The 19,448-nt window shown below is 40.1% G+C and overlaps 1 protein-coding gene across 1 annotated transcript in view; it reads right to left on the bottom strand.

The window, feature by feature from the left end:
• The window catches only part of MROH9 (maestro heat like repeat family member 9), a 61,722-nt gene that overhangs the window by 32,449 nt on the left and 9,825 nt on the right, over positions 1-19,448 (bottom strand). The window contains 6 exon segments of the mRNA XM_044266120.1: positions 2,707-2,794; positions 9,044-9,068; positions 9,630-9,765; positions 12,993-13,097; positions 15,224-15,310; positions 15,885-16,020. Coding sequence (XP_044122055.1) covers positions 2,707-2,794; positions 9,044-9,068; positions 9,630-9,765; positions 12,993-13,097; positions 15,224-15,310; positions 15,885-16,020 — 577 coding nt within the window.

Genomic DNA, 19,448 nt, shown 5'->3' with positions numbered 1-19,448 from the left:
TTTTTTAAAGTCAGAGTAATATCCATGGACCATAAAATAGCAAAATTACATACTTATGCATGGATCTCTCAGTTAAGAAAGATGGACGAAGCACATTTTTTCCTTTCATGCACACAAATATATGTATATATATTGCATATTATATTATAAACACACACACATCATTTTCCCAAGTACAGAAGGTAACCAGTCTTGCCAGTGAAAGCTTATCTGTATCCCTCTTAAAAGGATGGAGCATAGCTCTTTTTGGTCAGTAGGACAAACTTGAGGTTTGAGTAAAAATGGGGGACCCCAGTCTCCCTCCTACTGGGCAGAGGGGTGAGGGGTGGTATCCTTGGAATGCTATGGAAGAAAGCTAAAGGAGGGTCACTAAGGCTTGGTGAGATAGACTGAGTGTCACAAATATTTTGCCCTTCTTTAAGAAAGCCAGATTTCATTATATGATTTGTTGAATTAAAAAAAAAATTGAAATGGAGGAATATTCTCTTTTAACTCTCTATTTGTTTATTCAATGAAATTATTTTAGTGTCTATTTAAGAGTTGTAGAAGGAGCAATTTCTAGTGAAAATAAGAACTCATGTTAGAAGTTTCTGTCGTGTGAAGGTCCAGGTATGACAGTAGAGTACATCAAACGACAGGACTCCCTATAAAATGTGATCTAAATGTAAGTCTTTAGAAATATTCCAATCCCATAGGACCAGCTGGATTCTTTAGAAATCATTATATCTCTCCAATTTCTTTCTTTTTTTAAACATTTCATTGATTTATTTATTTGAGAGAGTGAGCGAGAGAGAGAGAGAGGGAGAGAGACAGAGAAAGCATGAGCAGGGGCAGAGGGAGAGGATGAGGGAGAAGAAGACTCGCTGCTGAGCAGGGAGCCCTATGCAGGGCTCGACCCCAGGACCCTGGGATCATGACCTGAGCCAAAGGCAGAGGCTTAACTGACTGAGTCACCCAGGTACCCCTTGTTTCTTACTCTGCTACCATGTTATTCTTGATGCTGAATCATTGTAATGGCTGCGTGGTATTCTATTAACTTGATATTCCATAATTTATCATCTGTTTCTCTGTGTTTGATGCAAAATTTGCTAAACATAAACCAAACATCTGTGAAGAACCTCTCTTTACAAATATCTTATTAATTTTAGTTTTTTTCCTTTGTGGCTCCTTCAGAAGACAGTGTCCTCTCTTATAACTTGTCACTCTATAAAAGAACGACTTCTTAATCTGTAAACTGCTTTTTTAAAAAAATTTGATCCTCCCTTTTCATGGTTTCTTGTTTATAGCTCTGTTGGCTGAAAACCTTGGTGCGTATCGTTCTATTTGCCTCCTTGGGACTTTTCTTTGGCCGTAGTCTTCTTGATCCCCTTGTTACAACCTCCGATTCTCTCGGTCCAGCTGTTCCGATCCGCCGCTGAACGCCCCCGCCTCAGGGTTTTCCAGCTACTGCTCTTGCCCACAGGGCCACAACTGGCCTGCTTTGGTGTCACAAGTGGGACCCAAAGAAGAGGTCATGAGTACAAGGATCCAGGGCACGCTCCCCACAAACCCAGGATTTCTGAATCTGAAGAACCTTACGCTCAGAAAAGATAAAACACAACCTGAAATGGGTAGTAGCTAGGAAGGGGATCTGAGGAGGCGTCAGTCCTCCACTCCCTGCCCCACCGTGGTGCTTGGGATCCCAGTTCCAGGTTACTAGAGTGGAGGATACAAGAATGTAGAAGAATTTTCAAGTAAACCTATAGAGATGCTTGGTTTCTTCTTGCAAATGGACCATTCCATAGTCAACCAGTCTCTTGATCTTTGAGGTGAACTGAATAAGAATAATGCTTGATTTTGGAAACACGCACCATCATGCAAACACATATTTAAGATATCTGTGCAGTATTTTTGACCATATTAGGTAAGATGTATCACTTCCATAGCTCCTCAGCCTCCCACAGTTCTGTTTCTTTCAGCCATGGGAGGAGAAGTCACTGCTTTCTGTACCCAGTTTTAGGAGGAGCTATAAGACTCTTCCCCCGTCAAGAGATGAACTTGCCTGAAAGACTTCCCCAGCAGCTTTGCTGAGCTGTTGGCTTGACGTGTGTGGCTAGAAGCCCATCTAGGGACAGCCTAGGCTGCTGCCCAACCTAGGCGGCAGAGCAGGGTGACCTCTCAAGCAGATGGATAAGCCCACGGACTTTGAAGGAAGTGAGGGAGGGTCAAGGCAAAAACTATCTACTTGGCACTGAAGTTTATCACTTCAACTTAGAAATTTTTTTAACACTTTTTTAAAAAACAAAATCTAAAGCAGGTTATTTTGATGTTTGTTGAGTGAAACATAATACTACTGCAAAGCCTGTTAACTGGTGACTCCATTAAGTTTACTAAATAACCAGAAGTTCCCCATCTTTAGTGTATATTTAATGACCAAACAAAAAGAACCATGAAACTAGAAAACACCTTTCTCATTTGCATTCTTTAAGGATTACATAAAATAATACTAATTTCTGTATTCAAGAATATCAGGCATCGTTCTCATTCATAGAGATGAAAATTGGGAAGCCAAAGAGTCTATAGGTTACTTACTCTGGGCTTCGCCGAACTTTAAAAACATGGAAAACATTAATTAAAAATGTAAACTGTTGAAATAAGTTGCCACTCAATGTAATAATACACATGAAATAAAAGTCATAGGATCAAGTCGGGGGGGGGGCGAGTTACCTGGGTAATTTTAGTTTTGTCCCGTTGCAAGACCTTAGGTAGGAATTCCATATTAGAGGGAGTAGTCAGGAGGCAGTGATCGCCGGACCTCTCACACACGGTGGATCTTTTTCTTTCAGTACCCGCTGTATTAAGGAAAAGAGTTTAAGGTTTTTACATGATCATTCGTTCCTTCTATGACATTGCTATTTCCAGTTTCTCCTTCCTTCCCAATTCTGGAGATCTAAAGTATTCTGAACATTTAACTCCCTGCTAATACTTTCATCCCATCAAATGTTAGGACAGCACTGATCCAGGGTCCATAAACGTTCACACGAGGTCTCTGTGAAGTACACATGCAGGACACAGACGATTTTAAGCGGTTGCACACATATTGAATACATTTAGGCCATCAAATGCATCACCTAGTGCACTGGAGAAGCTGTGGCTAAGTTGGAGTGTGTATTGGTGGGAGAGCGGACTTGGAGGTGTTTTTCGAGGAGCCTGGGAAGTGGCCGCGCAGCAAAGCCAGAAGCTCTCCGTGACGACTTCAGGTGCCGATGCTTTTGGTCCCGGAGAAGGGGAGTTTCAGTGATTCCACTGGTTTACTGACAGTTCTGTAGAGATTTCACTGACCTACAGTTTACTTATAATGTACAATTTTAAGTTTTTAATATATGTATATACCAGTGAAAATATTACTGCAGTAAAAAATAAATAAATACAAACATTTTTTAAAAGCCCACTACCATATTCATTCCCTCCAGCACACCTGCTGCCTGTGTCCACCCCGATCCAAAGGCAACCGCAGATCTGCTTTCTGTTAGTGGCTGTCCAGTTCGTGTTTTCTGTCTTCTAATTTTATAAAAATGGCTTCACAGAGCATGTACTCTTCCACGATCTGGCATTTTTCACTCAGCAAGAGTATTTTGTGATTCATCCAAGTTGTCTGGATCAAGACTTCTTTCCTGTTTTACTGGCGAGTACCACCCCGTTGTCTGCTAATCCGTTTGCCGACTGGTAGACATCTGGGTTGTTTCCAGTTTTTGGCTTTTCCAGAGGAAGGTGCTGTCGACATTTGTGCACAAGTCTCGGCTGGATTCCTGCTTTTCACTCCGCTTAGGTAAGGCCTAAGTGATGCGATGACAGGATCGTTTGGTATGTGTGTGTATCTTTTTAGGATACTGCCAAATTATTTTCCAAAATTGTTGTACCATTTCACACTCCCTGTAGCAAAGTGTGAGGGTTTCGGTGGCTTCACATCTTTAATAACATATGGGACGGTCGGCGTGTCAACCTGAGACATCCTGATGGCTATGGAGTGGGATCTCGTTGCAGTTTTTAAGTTACATGTCTTTTATGACCAAATGTTGAACATCTTTCGGTGTGTGCCCTTGCCACTGTGGTTCTTTGGTGAAATGATTCAAATAATTCAAATTCAAAGTTACTATACTTTAATTGTTTCTGTTTTCTTACTGCGTTTGAGTGTGCATTTTTAAATTCGGGCTACAGGCTTTTTCTCAGATATGTAACTTGCAAATATCTTCTCCCAGTGTACGGCTTATCTCTTCTCTTAATAGTGTCTTTCAATTAGAATGGATTAATTTTTCATTTTTCAAATTTATAGGTCATGCTTTTGGTGTTGTATTTAAGAAGTCTTTGGGGCACCTCGGTGGCTCAGTCAGTTAAGCATCTGGCTCTTGATTTTGGCTCAGATCATGACCTCAGAGTCCTGAGACAGAGCCCTGAGTTGGGTGAGAATTCTCTCTTTCCCTCTCCTTTTCACCCTCCCCACTGCGCTCTCCTCTGTCCCTATCTCAAAAAAAAAAAAAAAAAGGAAAAAGAAAAAGAAAATCTTTGCCTAATTCAAGGTACGTGAACTTCTTTTAGTTTCACAGTTTTAGATTTTACATTTCATCTTATGGGTCCATTTTGAATCAACTTTTGCATTATGTAAAAGATACATATCAAATTTCTTTTCTTTTGCATGTATATAACCAATTTTTTCAACCCTATTTACTGATGTTTTCTCTTTCTTCACTTAACTGCCTTTCAACTTGTTTCAAAAAGCATTAGACCATACATATGTGCATCTATTTATAAATTTCTGCTCCTGTTTTCTTAAGGAACACTGGTCTGTAGTTTTGTTTAGTTTTTGTTTTTCTTATAATGTCTTTATGTGCTTTTGGTATCAGAATTTTGCTGTCCTCACTGAACAAGCTGGCAAGAATTCAGTCCTTCTCACATTTCAGTCAGAGTTTGAATAGGATTGGTACAGTTTCTTCCTTTAACTGTTTGCTAGATCATTTCAATTTGGAGTTTTCTTTATGGGTATTATATTTTCATTTTGCTCAAAATACTTTCAATTTCCATTTTTATTTCTTTATCTGACTACTGGGTTATTTAGAAGTGGATGACCTGGTTTCCAAATATTTTGAATTTTCCAGATCCCTTTCTGTTTTTTATTTCTAATTTAATTCCATTTTGGTCAGAGAATATATTTTGTATGAATTAAGGACATTTTGCTTTCTTAAGACTTGATTTATGGCTTGAATATGGTCTATTCTGGCAAATTTTGTTTTTCCTTGAGAATGTTCATTTTTCCACTATCTGTGGAGTGTGCTATAAATGTCAGTTAGGTCAAGTTGGTTCAAGACTATATCCTTAACACTTTTTCTGTGTCATCATGAATTATTGAAAGCGGGATACTGAATTCTCTGATTGTAATCCTAGATCCACTCCAGTTCTATCTTTGTTTAATGTATTTTGATTTTTAATTTTTATATATTTTTGTTTTTAAGGACATATGTATTTAGGATTGTTATGTCTTATTAGTTAATTGATACCTTTATCATTATGAAATTACCCTCTTTTTCCCTGGATGCATTCTTTGCTCTGAAATATATATAACATATGTGTGTGTATATATGTATATATATATATATATATATACATATATATTTTATTAAAGTGATTTATTTATTTTCAGAAAAACAGTATTCATTATTTTTTTCACCACACCCAGTACTCCATGCAATCCGTGCCCTCTATAATACCCACCACCTGGTACCCCAACCTCCCACCCCCCCGCCACTTCAAACCTCTCAGATTGTTTTTCAGAGTTCATAGTCTCTCATGATTCACCTCCCCTTCCAATTTCCCCCAACTTCCTTCTCCTAACTCCCCATGTCCTCCATGCTATTGGTTATGCTCCACAAATAAGTGAAACCATATGATAATTGACTCTCTCTCCTTGACTTATTGCACTCAGCATAATCTCTTCCAGTCCTGTCCATGTTGCTACAAAAGTTGGGTATTCATCCTTTCTGATGGAGGCATAATACTCCATAGTGTATATGGACCTATCTTCCTTATCCATTCATCCGTTGAAGGGCATCTTGGTTCTTTCCATGGTTTGGTGACCATGGTCATTGCTGCTATAAACATTGGGGTACAGATGGCCCTTCTTTTCACGACATCTGTATCTCTGGATACCCAGGAGTGCAATTGCAGGGTCATAGGGAAGTTCTATTTTTAATTTCTTGAGGAATCTCCACACTGTTCTCTTTTGGGACTTCATCAAAATCAAAAGCTTCTGCACAGCAAAGGAAACAGTCAAAAAAACAAAGAGGCAACCCACAGAATGGGAGAAGATATTTGCAAATGACAGTACAGACAAAAGGTTGATATCCAGGATCTATAATGAACTCCTCAAACTCAACACACACAAAACAGGCAAACATATCAAAAAATGGGCAGAAGATATGAACAGACACTTCTCCAATCAAGACATACAAATGGCTATCAGACACATGAAAAAATGTTCATCATCACTAGCCCTCAGGGAGATTCAAATTAAAACCACATTGAGATATCACCTTACACCAGTTAGAATGGCCAAAATTAACAAAACAGGGGACAATATGTGTTGGAGAGGATGTGGAGAAAGGGGAGCCCTCTTACACTGCTGGTGGGAATGCAAGTTGGTGCAGCCTCTTTGGAGAACAGTGTGGAGATTACTCAAGAAATTAAAAATAGAACTTCCCTATATATGTTTTTTGATATTGACTTAGCCACTCTAGTTTCCTCTTGACTAAAGTTACTATGTTATATCATTTTCCAACTTTTAACCTTTATTGTCTTTGTGGCTCTGCATTTAAAGTGGATGTCTCATAGGCAGCATAGAGCTGAGCCTTGTTTTTGTCCAGTCTGATAATCTCTGCCTTTTCATTGGAGGTATTCAGAATATTTACAATTACTCTAGATGGCTTTAAGTCTTCACTATTTGTTTCCCATTTTTCCTCTCTGTTCTTCTATTTTTTTCTTGTCTTGTCTTTCTCTTCTTCTCTTTCTCCTCCTCCTCCTCTTTCTTCTTCTTCTTCTTCTTCTTCTTCTTCTTCTCCTTCTTCTTCTCCTTCTCTTTCTTCTCCCTCTTCTTCCTCTTCTCCCTTTTCTTCTTCTTCTGAGAAAGAGAGAGAAAAAGCTGGGAGTGTAGGTTGGGGGAGCGGCAGAGGGAGAGGGAGAGAATCGTGAGCAGATATAGCGCTCAGCATGGAGCCCAACATGGGGCTCGATCTCATGACCCTGAGATCATGACCTGAGCTGAAATCAAGAGTTGGTCACTCAACCAACGAAGCCACCCAGGTGGCCCTTTTTTGTCTTCTTTTAAAGTACTTAGAACATTACATCTCCATTTTGGTTTATTATATGTAACTCTTTGTTACATTATCTATCTAAGAGGCTGATTTAAGGTTTATATTATACATCTTTAGCTTTTCACAATTTACCTTTAAGGGATATTTCATGACTCTGTGCAAGAACCTGGAACTGTGGTTGTATTTCCTCTCTCAATCCTCTAAGCTATTGTTATATATTTAGCTTTGACATTGTGATTATTTTTTGCCTTCAACAGGTGATCATTATTTTAAAAGATTTAAATAATGAGAAGAGAATTTCAGTATTTACCTACATAGTTGTACCCCATTATTCTTAAATCCTTTATGTACATCCAGATTTTTACCTGGATTTTTTTTTCCAGAAGGATTTCCTGTTGTATTTCTTAGAGTGCAGATCTGCTGGTGATGAATTCTAACAGCTCTTGAATATCTAAACATGTCTTTATTTCACTTTTGTTTTTTTTTTTAAAGATTTTATTTATTTATTTGTCAGAGAGAGTGAGCACAGGCAGACAGAGAGGCAGACAGAGGCAGAGGATGAAGCAGGCTTCCTGCTGAGCAAGGAGCCCGATGTGGGACTCGATCCCAGGACCCTGGGATCATGACCTGAGCCAAAGGCAGTTGCTTAACCAACTGAGCTACCCAGGCGTCCCTCACTTTTGTTTTTAAAAGAATTTTTGCTGACTGACAAATTCCAGATTAACTTTTTTTTTCTTTCAGTACATTGAGAGGCTGCACAATTGCCTATGGCTTTTATTGTTTTGGATGAGAAATCTGCTGTCATCTTTACCTTTGCTCCTCTGAATGAAATGTCTTTTTTCCTCTGGCTCTCTTTAAAATTATATTGTTGATCTCTGCTGGAGTGTCCTTCCTCTCAGACATTGCAGTTTTCATCTCCAGAGGCTGTTGAAGTCTTTTAGAAATTCTCCTGTATCCCTACTTCACACGCTCATTTTTTTCTCTGACTCCCTCAATAAATGGAATATATTACAATAATTGTTTTAATGTCCCTGTCTACTAATTCTATCATCTGTGTCAGTTTTGATGAATTTTTTCTCCTCATTATGGGTTTTAGTCTGCTTCTTTGCATACCTAACAATTTCTACTGTATGTCAGACACCGCGAGTGTTAACTTGGTGAGTGCTGGAATCTTTGTATTCTTGGGGGGAGTCTTGAGCTTCATTCTGATGAACATTTAAAGTATTTGGAGATCATTTGATCTTTTTATATCTTGCTTTTAAGTGCTTTGTTCAGTGGCATGAAAACAATTTAGTCTAGAGATAATTTTTTTTCTTCTTATGAAACCAAATGCTTTGAGTGCATTTTTTGCTTATAAATTATGAAGTTTTAGATTCTGCTTACAGTCATAGGCATGATTCCCAGCCTTGGGGAGTTCACTGGACTTTTTTTTCTCTAATCTTTCTCCCCCAGCCTCAGGTAGTCTCCTCACGGGTTCTGATCAATCCATACCTGAATGGTTAAAGTGGACCCTGGCAGGTCTCTGGAGTTCTCTCTCTGTGCCCTCCTCCTGCTACTCAGGTCCCAGACCTGTAAACAGGTACTCAGACCTGCAAACTCTAGCTGTCTTGATTCTAATTCTGTCTCTTCAACTTGGTGAGACGACTGGGTTAGAGCCTAAAAACCCCCTTTAGGCGGTAAGCTCGGGCGATTGTCATCCCTACCTCATTTATTCATTTGTTCCCATCTCTCAGCAATCATCTCCTTTGTTATCTGATGTTCAGTACCTTAAGAACAATTATATACATTTATATATTTAATAGTCATGTTTTATGGGAGGATAAATCTTTTCTCTGTTTACGTTATTTGGAAATAGTTTGGTACTTTTGGGATTTGCTTTTATGTTTTGTTAGGCTGCCCACAGCAACATTTACTTTAGTTTTGGGCTAATTTTTCCCAACCACCGAAGCGAGAATCTGAATATTTTATCTGATGCCCCATTAGAGGGGAAAAGTATGCTTCTTTTTAAAAAGTCCTATTGATAATCTTTCTTCCACAGCATTCCTGTCCCCACCATTAACACACAACACTAATCAAAGTATATAGTACTTTATAGATCTTGAAGAGCCAAATATTACTAGCATATTTTGCTAATTTTAAAAATAGATTATAAAATATGTTTTGAAAAGTAGGACTACAGATCTTGGGAAGGATTTAGAAATCTACAGAGCCTTCTTGGGACCCTTAAGTGGAAAAATTAGGAACAAATCCTTAGTATCCATTAGAAGAGACGGTGTGAACCATTCTTACCATTCTGACACTTCGCAATGCAGAGGAGGTGGCACAGTCCTGAAGCTGCCTGTTGTGTGATTAAGGGATCACTGTGGCAACACAGAAGAGACAATTCTGCTGCCAGGACACCCAAACATGGGGCATCAACACTTGCCTAGTGGAAAAACAGAGGAGGGGAAAAATGTATTTGCTGTGCATAGTTAACATGGAATGTCTGCATCTGATCCTCTAATATGTATGTATCAGACTAGGACAAGAGGATGAACTTCAAAATTTACAAAACCTATATTCAAACCTGTTCCTGAGCCTCAATTTCCTCATCTATAAACTGCAGACAACAAATGCTATCTTGTAGTAGTTACTGGGGGAACTATTTATGACAAAAAAGAACGTTCTTGCTTTCCAAGCCAGTTGCTCTGGGGAAATCACCGTCCCTGTGCGCTCGTCTGCCTCGTGCCCTTGCCCTTACCGGTGGCTCCCTCCCCACCGCATTCTGGACTTGAGTCTCTCCCAAGCTGTGTGTTCACGCTTCCTACCAACTTTGGTTTGGACTCAGCTCTACCTTTATTGTGGAGTTTGTTTTGCCCGGCTTCAGGTCGATTTCTGGGGTGTTTAGGATAATTTGAAAATTATCTACTTATATCCCTGAGAGAAAGTGAGCCTAGGGTCCTCCCACTCCACTGTTGTCCCCCTCCGTAAATCCCACTCATCTTTCAAATGCTGATGTGCCAAAGGAACAAACCTGGGGAAAATCTTTCTGTTTGTGATACAGGATGAGATGTTTAGCTCACATTTCCTTGTCTGTTTGAAAACTGAATAGTTTAATGGGAGGGATGAACAGGACAGCACAGAGGTCATATAAGGAGAATTACTCTGTTAAAAAGTATTTTTGATAGAAAATCAAAACCAAAATCAAAATCCTGACTACAAACGGCAGTCAGGCTTGTTCAATAGGAGGAGGGCCTCTGAGACTCTAGAAGACATTGGCTAGGGTAGCTTACGGGGGGAAAAAGTCTTCCCACTGAATGCACCTGAGAACAGAATGGATGGTTACCCATAATCAGAGAAGGGAACAAGTCTTCACTGATGTGCACTCAATATGTCAGATGTGGAGGTCCACAGAGGAGGCCTGTGGGAAGCTCAGCTGTTAATTTAGGAATACATCCAGCTGTTTTGGTTCGTGTATTTGTCCTCTCTCCTCCGTTCATTTCATGGACTTAACCATCTTTAGAGGACATTACCGTAAAGAGAAAGTTAGGTTTCATGCCTCCGTTGATGACCGGGCTGAGGCGAGCGGAGCCTCCCTGTCCCAAGGGCGCTGGTCTGCCTCCACCTGCTGGCGCTCGGGCACACTGCAGAGCAGAGTGGAAAGTCCCCCTACGTGGCTTCAGGAAGAATCTGTTCCAGGTAGGAACCGTCCACTCAGGAGAGCCTTCTGCCCCAGAAGTGGAATTGCATATTTATCTTTTCACCGCTGAGGGGTGGGCTGTGTGTAGGGGGATGCACTTTATGGACATAATCAGAGTTGAGGAGACAGAAGATGACAAAACTCCAAAATGTCTTACCCGTTACCTGAGAGGAACTCACTAGAACGAACGAAGGAACGAATGAATGAATGAATATATGTACACTGAATGAACATGCGGAAGCAGATAGAAGCAGGTGAGTAGGTCTTGCTCAGACAGTCCCCATCGAATTCTTGCTGAGGGCCTGAAACATTCAGGGCCTACGCAGCAAGGAGGCCGGAGATGTGACCTACACTCAATGTTAAGACTTGCTGAGAAACTCGGTGTGGGTCGCCTTTCGAACATTTGAAGGGACAGCCAGCCATTTTAGAGACCCAGAGAGCCCGAAGACTGAAACAAGCCACTCCATCCCTCTTTGGAAATAATCAACACGATGCAAAGAACATCACGGATTACGTTTCCTCGTGTAAGCAAATTGTGTAACATCCCAAAGCTGATGTTAAACAAAATAGTAAGAATTTAGGTACGTTCTAAGGGTTATGTAGGCTTTTTGTCTCAATATGTCTGGAAACTATTTGTATAAGTAGTAGAACACGGCTACACGAAGATGGTATCATAAATGCATGTTTCTGATCCCCTTTATTCTGAATGCCTAAAATATTTCAGACAATCAGAGGAGCCATTAGAAGGGCATGTTTAAAAGTCACAGTTGAGGACGAGCTATGGTGAGTACTGTGATGTGTGTAAAGACTTGTACCCCTGGGGCGAATCATACATTATATGTTAATAAAAATAAGTAATAAAAAATCACAGTTAAGGATGAGTTGCAAAACAGAGGTTGGGTACACAGTATCCGTAAGAGAGAGAAATGTTTATAGATAGTAAGGTCTCTTAGAAGGAAGGCAATGATGTTATTAAAAATATAGAAAACTTCAGCAAATACCGGCAGTTATGAGACGCCCATTTGTTCTGCATTTGAAAGGCAACAGTTAGAAAGTCCAGTGACTTGCCCGTGTGGTGGACGTGTAGGGAAACAGTGCAACATCCGCAGGGGTACAAATGAGGTAATTCTGTAGTGCTGAAACAATAACCTATTCCTACTCTGTGATCTATCATCCTTCTAAGTATTTGTAAGTACGTATGTACTTGAACAAAGGTGACCATTTAAATACTGTTGAACTGAAAAAATAACCCTAATATACCTGAATGTCCACCTATAAGTAGATTACAATGTACTAAAACCATGGGTATGTGCTTCGGCTCAAAGAACGAGACAACTCCACACATATTCCCAGGAAGATCCCTGAGGAACGTACTGTTGAGCGACAAATCGCATTGCAGAACCAGGTATAAATATAATGTGGTTTTAATCAAGAAGCACTAAGTAAAAATCCGTGTATCTCAGAGCGTGCACGCGTGTACGGGTGTGTGCACGGAGGCCGTCAGCGGGGCCCGTCATGGCAGCACGCGGGGGAGGAGAGGGAGGACTTCTGCCCCATCCCTAGCGTGCTACACAGTGACACGACTCAGCAATTACTTGTATAAATTTCCAATAAATGCACAATGGTTTAAAAATATTTTAGGAAAAGGAGAAATAAGGAGGAAAGAGGGATGAAGGATTTCTAGGGGTGCATGTGACACTGGTTGCGAGCCGCAGAGAAGGCAGGCGTCCACGGAAGTTTGACACACTCGTGCTGTGGGCAGGAAGCATAAAGGGTCTTAGCAACTGGTTGAGACTCTCTGCTCTGATGGACCTAAATCGTGGAGTATATGGACTCTTCTCTTCCTGTCCCACCCTGCCAGCACGGTCCTACCAAGCAGGCGCTTAGGAGTTTTCAAGGCCCAAGGCTCGGAGAGCGGGGCTATGGCCATGCGGCCTTGGAAGCACGTGGTGTGATGGCACTGGGTGACTTACGTATCCCCTGACTCTCCGGGACGCAAAGCTTAGCACCCTGCTGATGATCACCATAACCCTCTCCTGTAGGTAGGAGCTATCTTCGTTCATCCACACAGCCATGTCCTGTGGAAAACACAGTCATCATCCTAGAGCCGGGGGTTTCCATGTCTACAAGCTCCCTCCATTAGTCTCCAACTTAACCAAGTCAAGGGCCCCTTATTATTTCATATCTAACCTACATTTATGACCCTGATTATTTCCTATCTAACCTACATTTATCTCAAAAAGATGATAAGCTACTAGTTCATCTACTGTCATAACCACACTTGAATTGTATGTTATTTAATTTTATGCAATGAATATTTACTCATGATGTGCATTGTAAGTCACTTTCTCAGTCATCACGAAAAGTTTAACAAGAGACTATCATGGGATTGTTAGCAGCTTCTCTTGTTTTTCTTTCAAAGTACATATCCGCTCTCTCTGTCTCTCTCATCACAGGATCTGATTTTCAGTTTTAAAAAAGAATTGAAATGTCATCTGATCCTGAAATGTCATCTCACTCCAGAATTTCCTCTGCAGACTCAACACTCAGATATTTTCTGGCTCATAGTTGCAGAGAATATTCCTGGAGACAGCTCGGTTAGAAAGTTCTTGCTAATTTTGATTCGACTCCATCTTGCTGTAACTCTGTCTGTTCTAAGCCTTGAGAAGCAGCGACATATTTACAAGCTTGGTAAGGGAGGAAACGGCATATGCCTCACATACCAACCACCACTAATGGATTTCTTTCTTTCTTTCTTTTTTTTTTTTTAAGATTTTTATTTATTTATTTGACAGACAGAGATCACCAGTAGGCAGAGAGGCAGGCAGGGGTGGGGGTGTGGTGGGAAGCAGGCTCCCAGCTGAGCAGAGAACCTGATGCTGGGACTCGATCCCAGGACCCTGAGATCATGACCTGAGCCAAAGGCAGAGGCTTAACCCACTGAGCCACCCAGGCGCCCCCACTAACAGATTTCTCAAGGCACTCTGTTCGAATCCACAGTATTTGTGCTAAATCTCCTCCTTTCACTTGCTCCCATTGTAGAAAACTGTTCTCAAGTCCATTTCCTAGGGCAAAAGAGTCTCTAAATCCCAGGGGGGTCAGACTGTGCCTTTCCCAAGAGCGGGCTTTTTGCTCTTTTTGAGAATCAAGTGAGTTTCTAGACATGGAAGGTATGAGAACAACACAGGGAACAGGTTTCCAAGTTAGACAGCCCCCCCCCATTCATTAGCATGGCATATATTATTGCTTCCATTTCCTTATCAGCAAACTGGGGGAACATCACAGTAGCTTCCTCGGAGGGTTATTTTAAGGATTAAATGAGATAACCTATACGTGAAATATTCAGCTTAGTCAACCCGATGTAGAGTAAATGCTCATAACAGTAGTTTATTGGTTGAAAGAGCGTGCGTGGGGAGGTGGTTGTAATAATGGGATAATAATAAGGACTTTAAAGCGTTGTGAGGTTAAATTTTTAAAAATGCACAGAAAATATTCAACTCAAGTTCGGCACAAATTAACTCCGTGTATTTTATTTTCCTTCTTGTCTTCCCAGATACCAATTCTGCTTCTTTACTTGAATTTATTTTGTGATTTGCCTAAACCCGTAATGCTCCTAGTAGAATAAGTCAACCTGGTTTCCCACTGTTTCCTGACAGGTGCCCCTGATGCCATCAAATAGAAGCCGTTGAGGATGGGAAGACATCCTGAGCAGCCTCCTGTCTCTGCCTGGGGCGTTTAAGACACCCTGATGTCCAAATGTAAGTGGGGATTCGGACAGTTGTTGGGCTTTGCTCCGACACCACTGCGTCCGTGAAGCCAGGACGCTTCCGCTCCAGCGGTGCTGGGGAGGAAGCAAGCCTACGGAGACCACCCCGGCATGGCTGCATGGACCCGCAGGTCGTCTGAGCCGTCGCCCTCTCTTTTGTGCTGAACCGCACTGCATCGCTCTTACATTGCACAGAACATGGGGCTTCTTACGTGTTTTGTTGCTGCCATCTTCCCAAAATTGAATTCTTAAAGTTATGTCTCTTTTATTGAAATAAAAGGAAGCGATTTCATTTGGGGGACCATTAAGCAGCTTGGGAGGAAAAGAAAAAAAAAATCAGCCCCCAAATACTTGAAGGAGACATGAGTACAGGAAAAGGAAAATACTAAGTAGATTTAAGAAAAGGAAACAAAATTGCTCATTTTCCCTTTATTTTACCTTTAAGATTTGCAGTTTGTAGAGATCTTTAGACACTAAGATCAGAAGAGTGTCCTCAAATAAGTTTAAAGTGTTTTGATACAGATTCTGAAAAACAAAAAAAGTGACTCAAGCAGCCGTCCAGGTAAAATTAGACATAACTGTGTTCAGTGTCTATGGCTTTATGCCCCGGGGTCCTGCGCTCTCCGCATAAACTGAAGGTAAGAGCGGAGAGACAGCCAGAGGGACGAGCGCTCCCAGGACCATGGGCCATGCATCAGCCTCCACCTTCCAGGGCGGTGCGCCCTGCGGCTGTGCTGGCGAAACCGAGACCAGAGATGCGGCTCCCCGCACTGCAGGGCTGGTCCTCCCTCCGCCTCTGCCTGCTCTCACTTTCCTTCTTGGAGCATTTGTCCATAAACTCTTGTCCTTGCTAAAATAATTAACCCCAAATCTCTTCATCCATCCGTTCCTGTAACTCCTGTACAGCCCCTCAAATCCCATGAGTCGTAGAATTCCCAAGGAGCCCGGGGGCACAGATGAAAGCGGGAAGGCACTGGTTCATCTACGGTAGGGATAAAAGGTGAAGGACATCGCAAGGACTGCGGCCTGCGGGGGCGCGCGGCGGGACCCTGGGCCGCGGGACGATGGCTCCTGACAGTTAAGGGACGCAAACGCTCACCTCCAGGTCCTCTTTGTCATCTTCCCTGTTTCCCATTTCCTTCACTTCCTCAAGACTTGGTATAGAAAATACCGTTTTAAAGGAGGACTTTATTATCTTCAGTTGGGTTTCAAACTGCAGAAGGGGATCTACATAGCTGGGAACAAAGAGGTGTAGTTATTAAACAGAGGAGAGGACAAACGTGATCTAAGTTTAGTGGCTTTCTCTGGTGTGAGGGAGAATGTACTGGAAAATGAGGCCCAGCTCTTGCCTTTATATAACATGTGGGTTTTACATATTCTCATAAAAATGACAATGGTGCTTTACATGTAAAGGAATGAGTTTCTTTTTAAAAATCATCTGTAACCAGTTATTTCGAAACCAGAATATATTTCTCCATAGACACAATAATGTAAAGAGTGGTTACAATTCCAGGCAAACCCGCAAAGCCACGCTGAGCTTTAGCTGTAATATATTACTGCCACATTTTCTCTAAGCTGTGATACTCCGCTTCTTACATTTTAATGTTTCTGAAATTATTGGGATGCAGCCTCTAATTCTTGGCAGAAGAAACCTGCTGTCAACAGTTGGAAAGACAAGTTATGACACAGTTGTTATCCCTTAGATATGTGGGATGTGGATAACAGTCCTTCCTGATTTTTTTTTTTGAAGTGAAAATCTATTTTTTTTTTTTTAAAAGATGGTGATGTAGATGGTGGGTAGGAAATTTTATGCTGGACTCAGAATACCTTTTTCTCTACTGGACGGGAAAATCAAAGTGTCTAATCCCACTGTTTGAAATGGAATTTCTTAGACTATGATAGATAATTTTCAAATCTTGGGAAGATTAATTTGACTTATTCATAGCTTGAATGAATTATTAGACTCTGAACAGCTTCCAGTAGAATTTTCAGGGGAAGATATTTAGCTTTTAGGGATAAATACCTTGGCTTAGGAAAGTGCAAAATTAAGATTTTGATGAAATAGTAAATAGTTTCTTTCAATGTACTTTGAAATAATACTGCTAGTCCTAAAAATGCTAAAATGTTCCAAATCATGACTAAAGATAAGAAAAGTAGCATGATCCTCTAAGCCTGTGCATAACTGCTAATGGGCAACAGATCTTCAAATTTTAACTGTGAGGAAGGTTGAGTGTGAGACGTTGATGATGCTAAAGAAAAAAGACACATGGAAATCTATGGGTCAACATGGACAACTGCCATCAAGGATACATTTTTTTTTTTGATACACGTGTAATTAGCTTTCAAAAGAATAATTATTAAATTACTAATGTGTTTTACAGTAAGTGACATCTTAGAATTAAGAATTTCAGGGTAAATGCTTTTTTTATATTCCAGAGTGCACAGCCAGGTGATGGAGAACGGCACTTGGGAAAGAAGAGTAAGCCTTCCTCACTCAATCACTGTATGGTCAGTAAGCAAAAGGCCACACATAGTTCTGCAAGTATAATGTTAAGAATCACAATTGAATAAAACAAAGTAGATGCCTCCTAATAAAAGCATGGGGAAATGATATTAAACAGATCACAAAGAAATCAGGAGGGACAATTTGATATGATAAAATGTTTAGTTCAAATAAAAGAATATTGAGAGATAAATATATGATCATTTGAAATAATAAAAGGGATAGTTAATAACAGAAAAAGTTAAATTATTAAAAATAACTATTAAAAGTACAAGGTATTGAATTATTTAAAATACAGGAGGAAATAGAAATTATTAAAACTATTAAAAATACAAGGAAAAGCAAACACAGTCATAGAATTTTAAGCATTCAATTATCAGCAGGTGGTAGGTAAAAATTAAAAATTCTGCAAAAGAGGAGATCTTTACTAGAATTAATAAGGAGATATAGATAAATTATATTAAATGAGATAACAAGGATCGTCCTTCTCAATAATCATGGTGTGCTGACAAATATTTATCATATTTGTAAATATATGTTTTATTCTCAAATCACAATGAGAAATCCATTTTAAAAATGAGAAAATTCAAAGTACTTAAAAGTACTTGAACACTATTAGAATTTTTCTCATTTAAAATAAGGGGCATCTGGGTAGCTCAATTGGTTAAGCATCCCACTTTTGGTTTTGGCTCAGGTCATGGTCTTGTGGTTGTGGGATTGAGCCCTGGGTTGGGCTTGGTTCTCAGTGCAGAGTCTGCTTCAGATTCTCTCTCCTGCCCTCTCACTCACTTTCTCTCTCTCTCAAAAAAGTAAAATTTTTTTAAAAAATAAAAAAATAAAATGAGAGAAAAATGACGAACTAAACATGTAACCAGATTTTAAAGCTACTAAAAATATAATCAAAGAAATAAAGGGCATAAACAAAATGAATAAGTATAAAATGAGGAAAGGGGAATAATAAATATAGTGATTCTTGCTGGCAAATTTAATAAATATTTTACAAAGAAAAAAGAGGAAGCATAATAGCATTCTCCTTAGAGGGACCCCAAAAGAAGAGGAGAGAGAAAAGGGAGCAGAAGATTTACTTGAAGAAATAGTAGCTGATAAGTTCCCTAATCCAGGGAAGAAAAGATCCATATCCAAGAGGCACAGAGATTCCCCAACAAAATCAACCCAAGGAGGTCCGCACAAGACACACAATAATTAAAATGGCAACACGTAGTGATAAAGAGAGAATTTTAAAAGCAAGGGAAAAAATGACAGTTATATACGAGTGAAACCCCATACGTTATCCAGCAGATTTTCAGCAGAAACTTTGAAGGCCAGAAAAGAGTAGCATGATATATTCAAAGTGCTGAAAGGGGGAAAAAAATCTGTGACCAAGAATACGTTCTCCAGCAAAGCTATAATTCAGACGAGAAGGAGCAATAAAGAGTTTCCCAGACAAACAAAAACTAAAGAAGTTCATGACCATTAAACCAGCCTTACAGGAAATGTTAAAGGAGACTGTATGATTATAAAGGGAAGACCATAAGTATGAGTAAGAAAAGTAGGAAGGACAAAAGCAATAAAAATAAGTCTACAAATAAAAATCAGTCAAGGGACCCACAAAATAAAAGGAGGTAAAGTATTACATCATAAACCAAACATGTGGAGGGGAGAGGAGTTAAGAATGGGCTCAAGTGTAAGGTGTACGCAGAAATGTAATATACAAATCTAATGGTAACCACAAATCAAAACCCAGTAATATATATGCAAAAAGTAAAGAGTAAGAATCCAAGTATGTCACTAAAGAAAGCCAGCAAACTGTGAGAGCAGAGCAAGAGAAGAAAGGATCAAAGAGGAGCTATAAAACAACCACAAGCCTAGTAACAAAATGGCAATAAATACATACCCGTTACTTGGAATGTAAATGGACTAAATGCCCCAAACAAAAGATATAGGGTGACAGACTGAATTTAAAAACAAGACCCATCTATATGCTGCCTACAAGACTCATTTCACACCTAAAGACACGTGCATATTGAAAGTAAGGGGATGGAGAAACATTTATCATGCAGATAGATGACAAAAGAAAGCCAGGATAGCCATACTAATGGCTTTTCTCTTTGGAGAAAATAGAATTTATGACAAAACTGCAAAACTGAACAGGAGACCAAG

The sequence above is a fragment of the Neovison vison genome, chromosome 10 (assembly GCF_020171115.1).
Source record: "Neovison vison isolate M4711 chromosome 10, ASM_NN_V1, whole genome shotgun sequence".
Classification (NCBI taxonomy): Eukaryota; Metazoa; Chordata; class Mammalia; order Carnivora; family Mustelidae; genus Neogale; species Neogale vison.
Note: the sequence above shows the minus strand (reverse complement) of the source record. Positions and strands in the feature narration are given on the sequence as shown.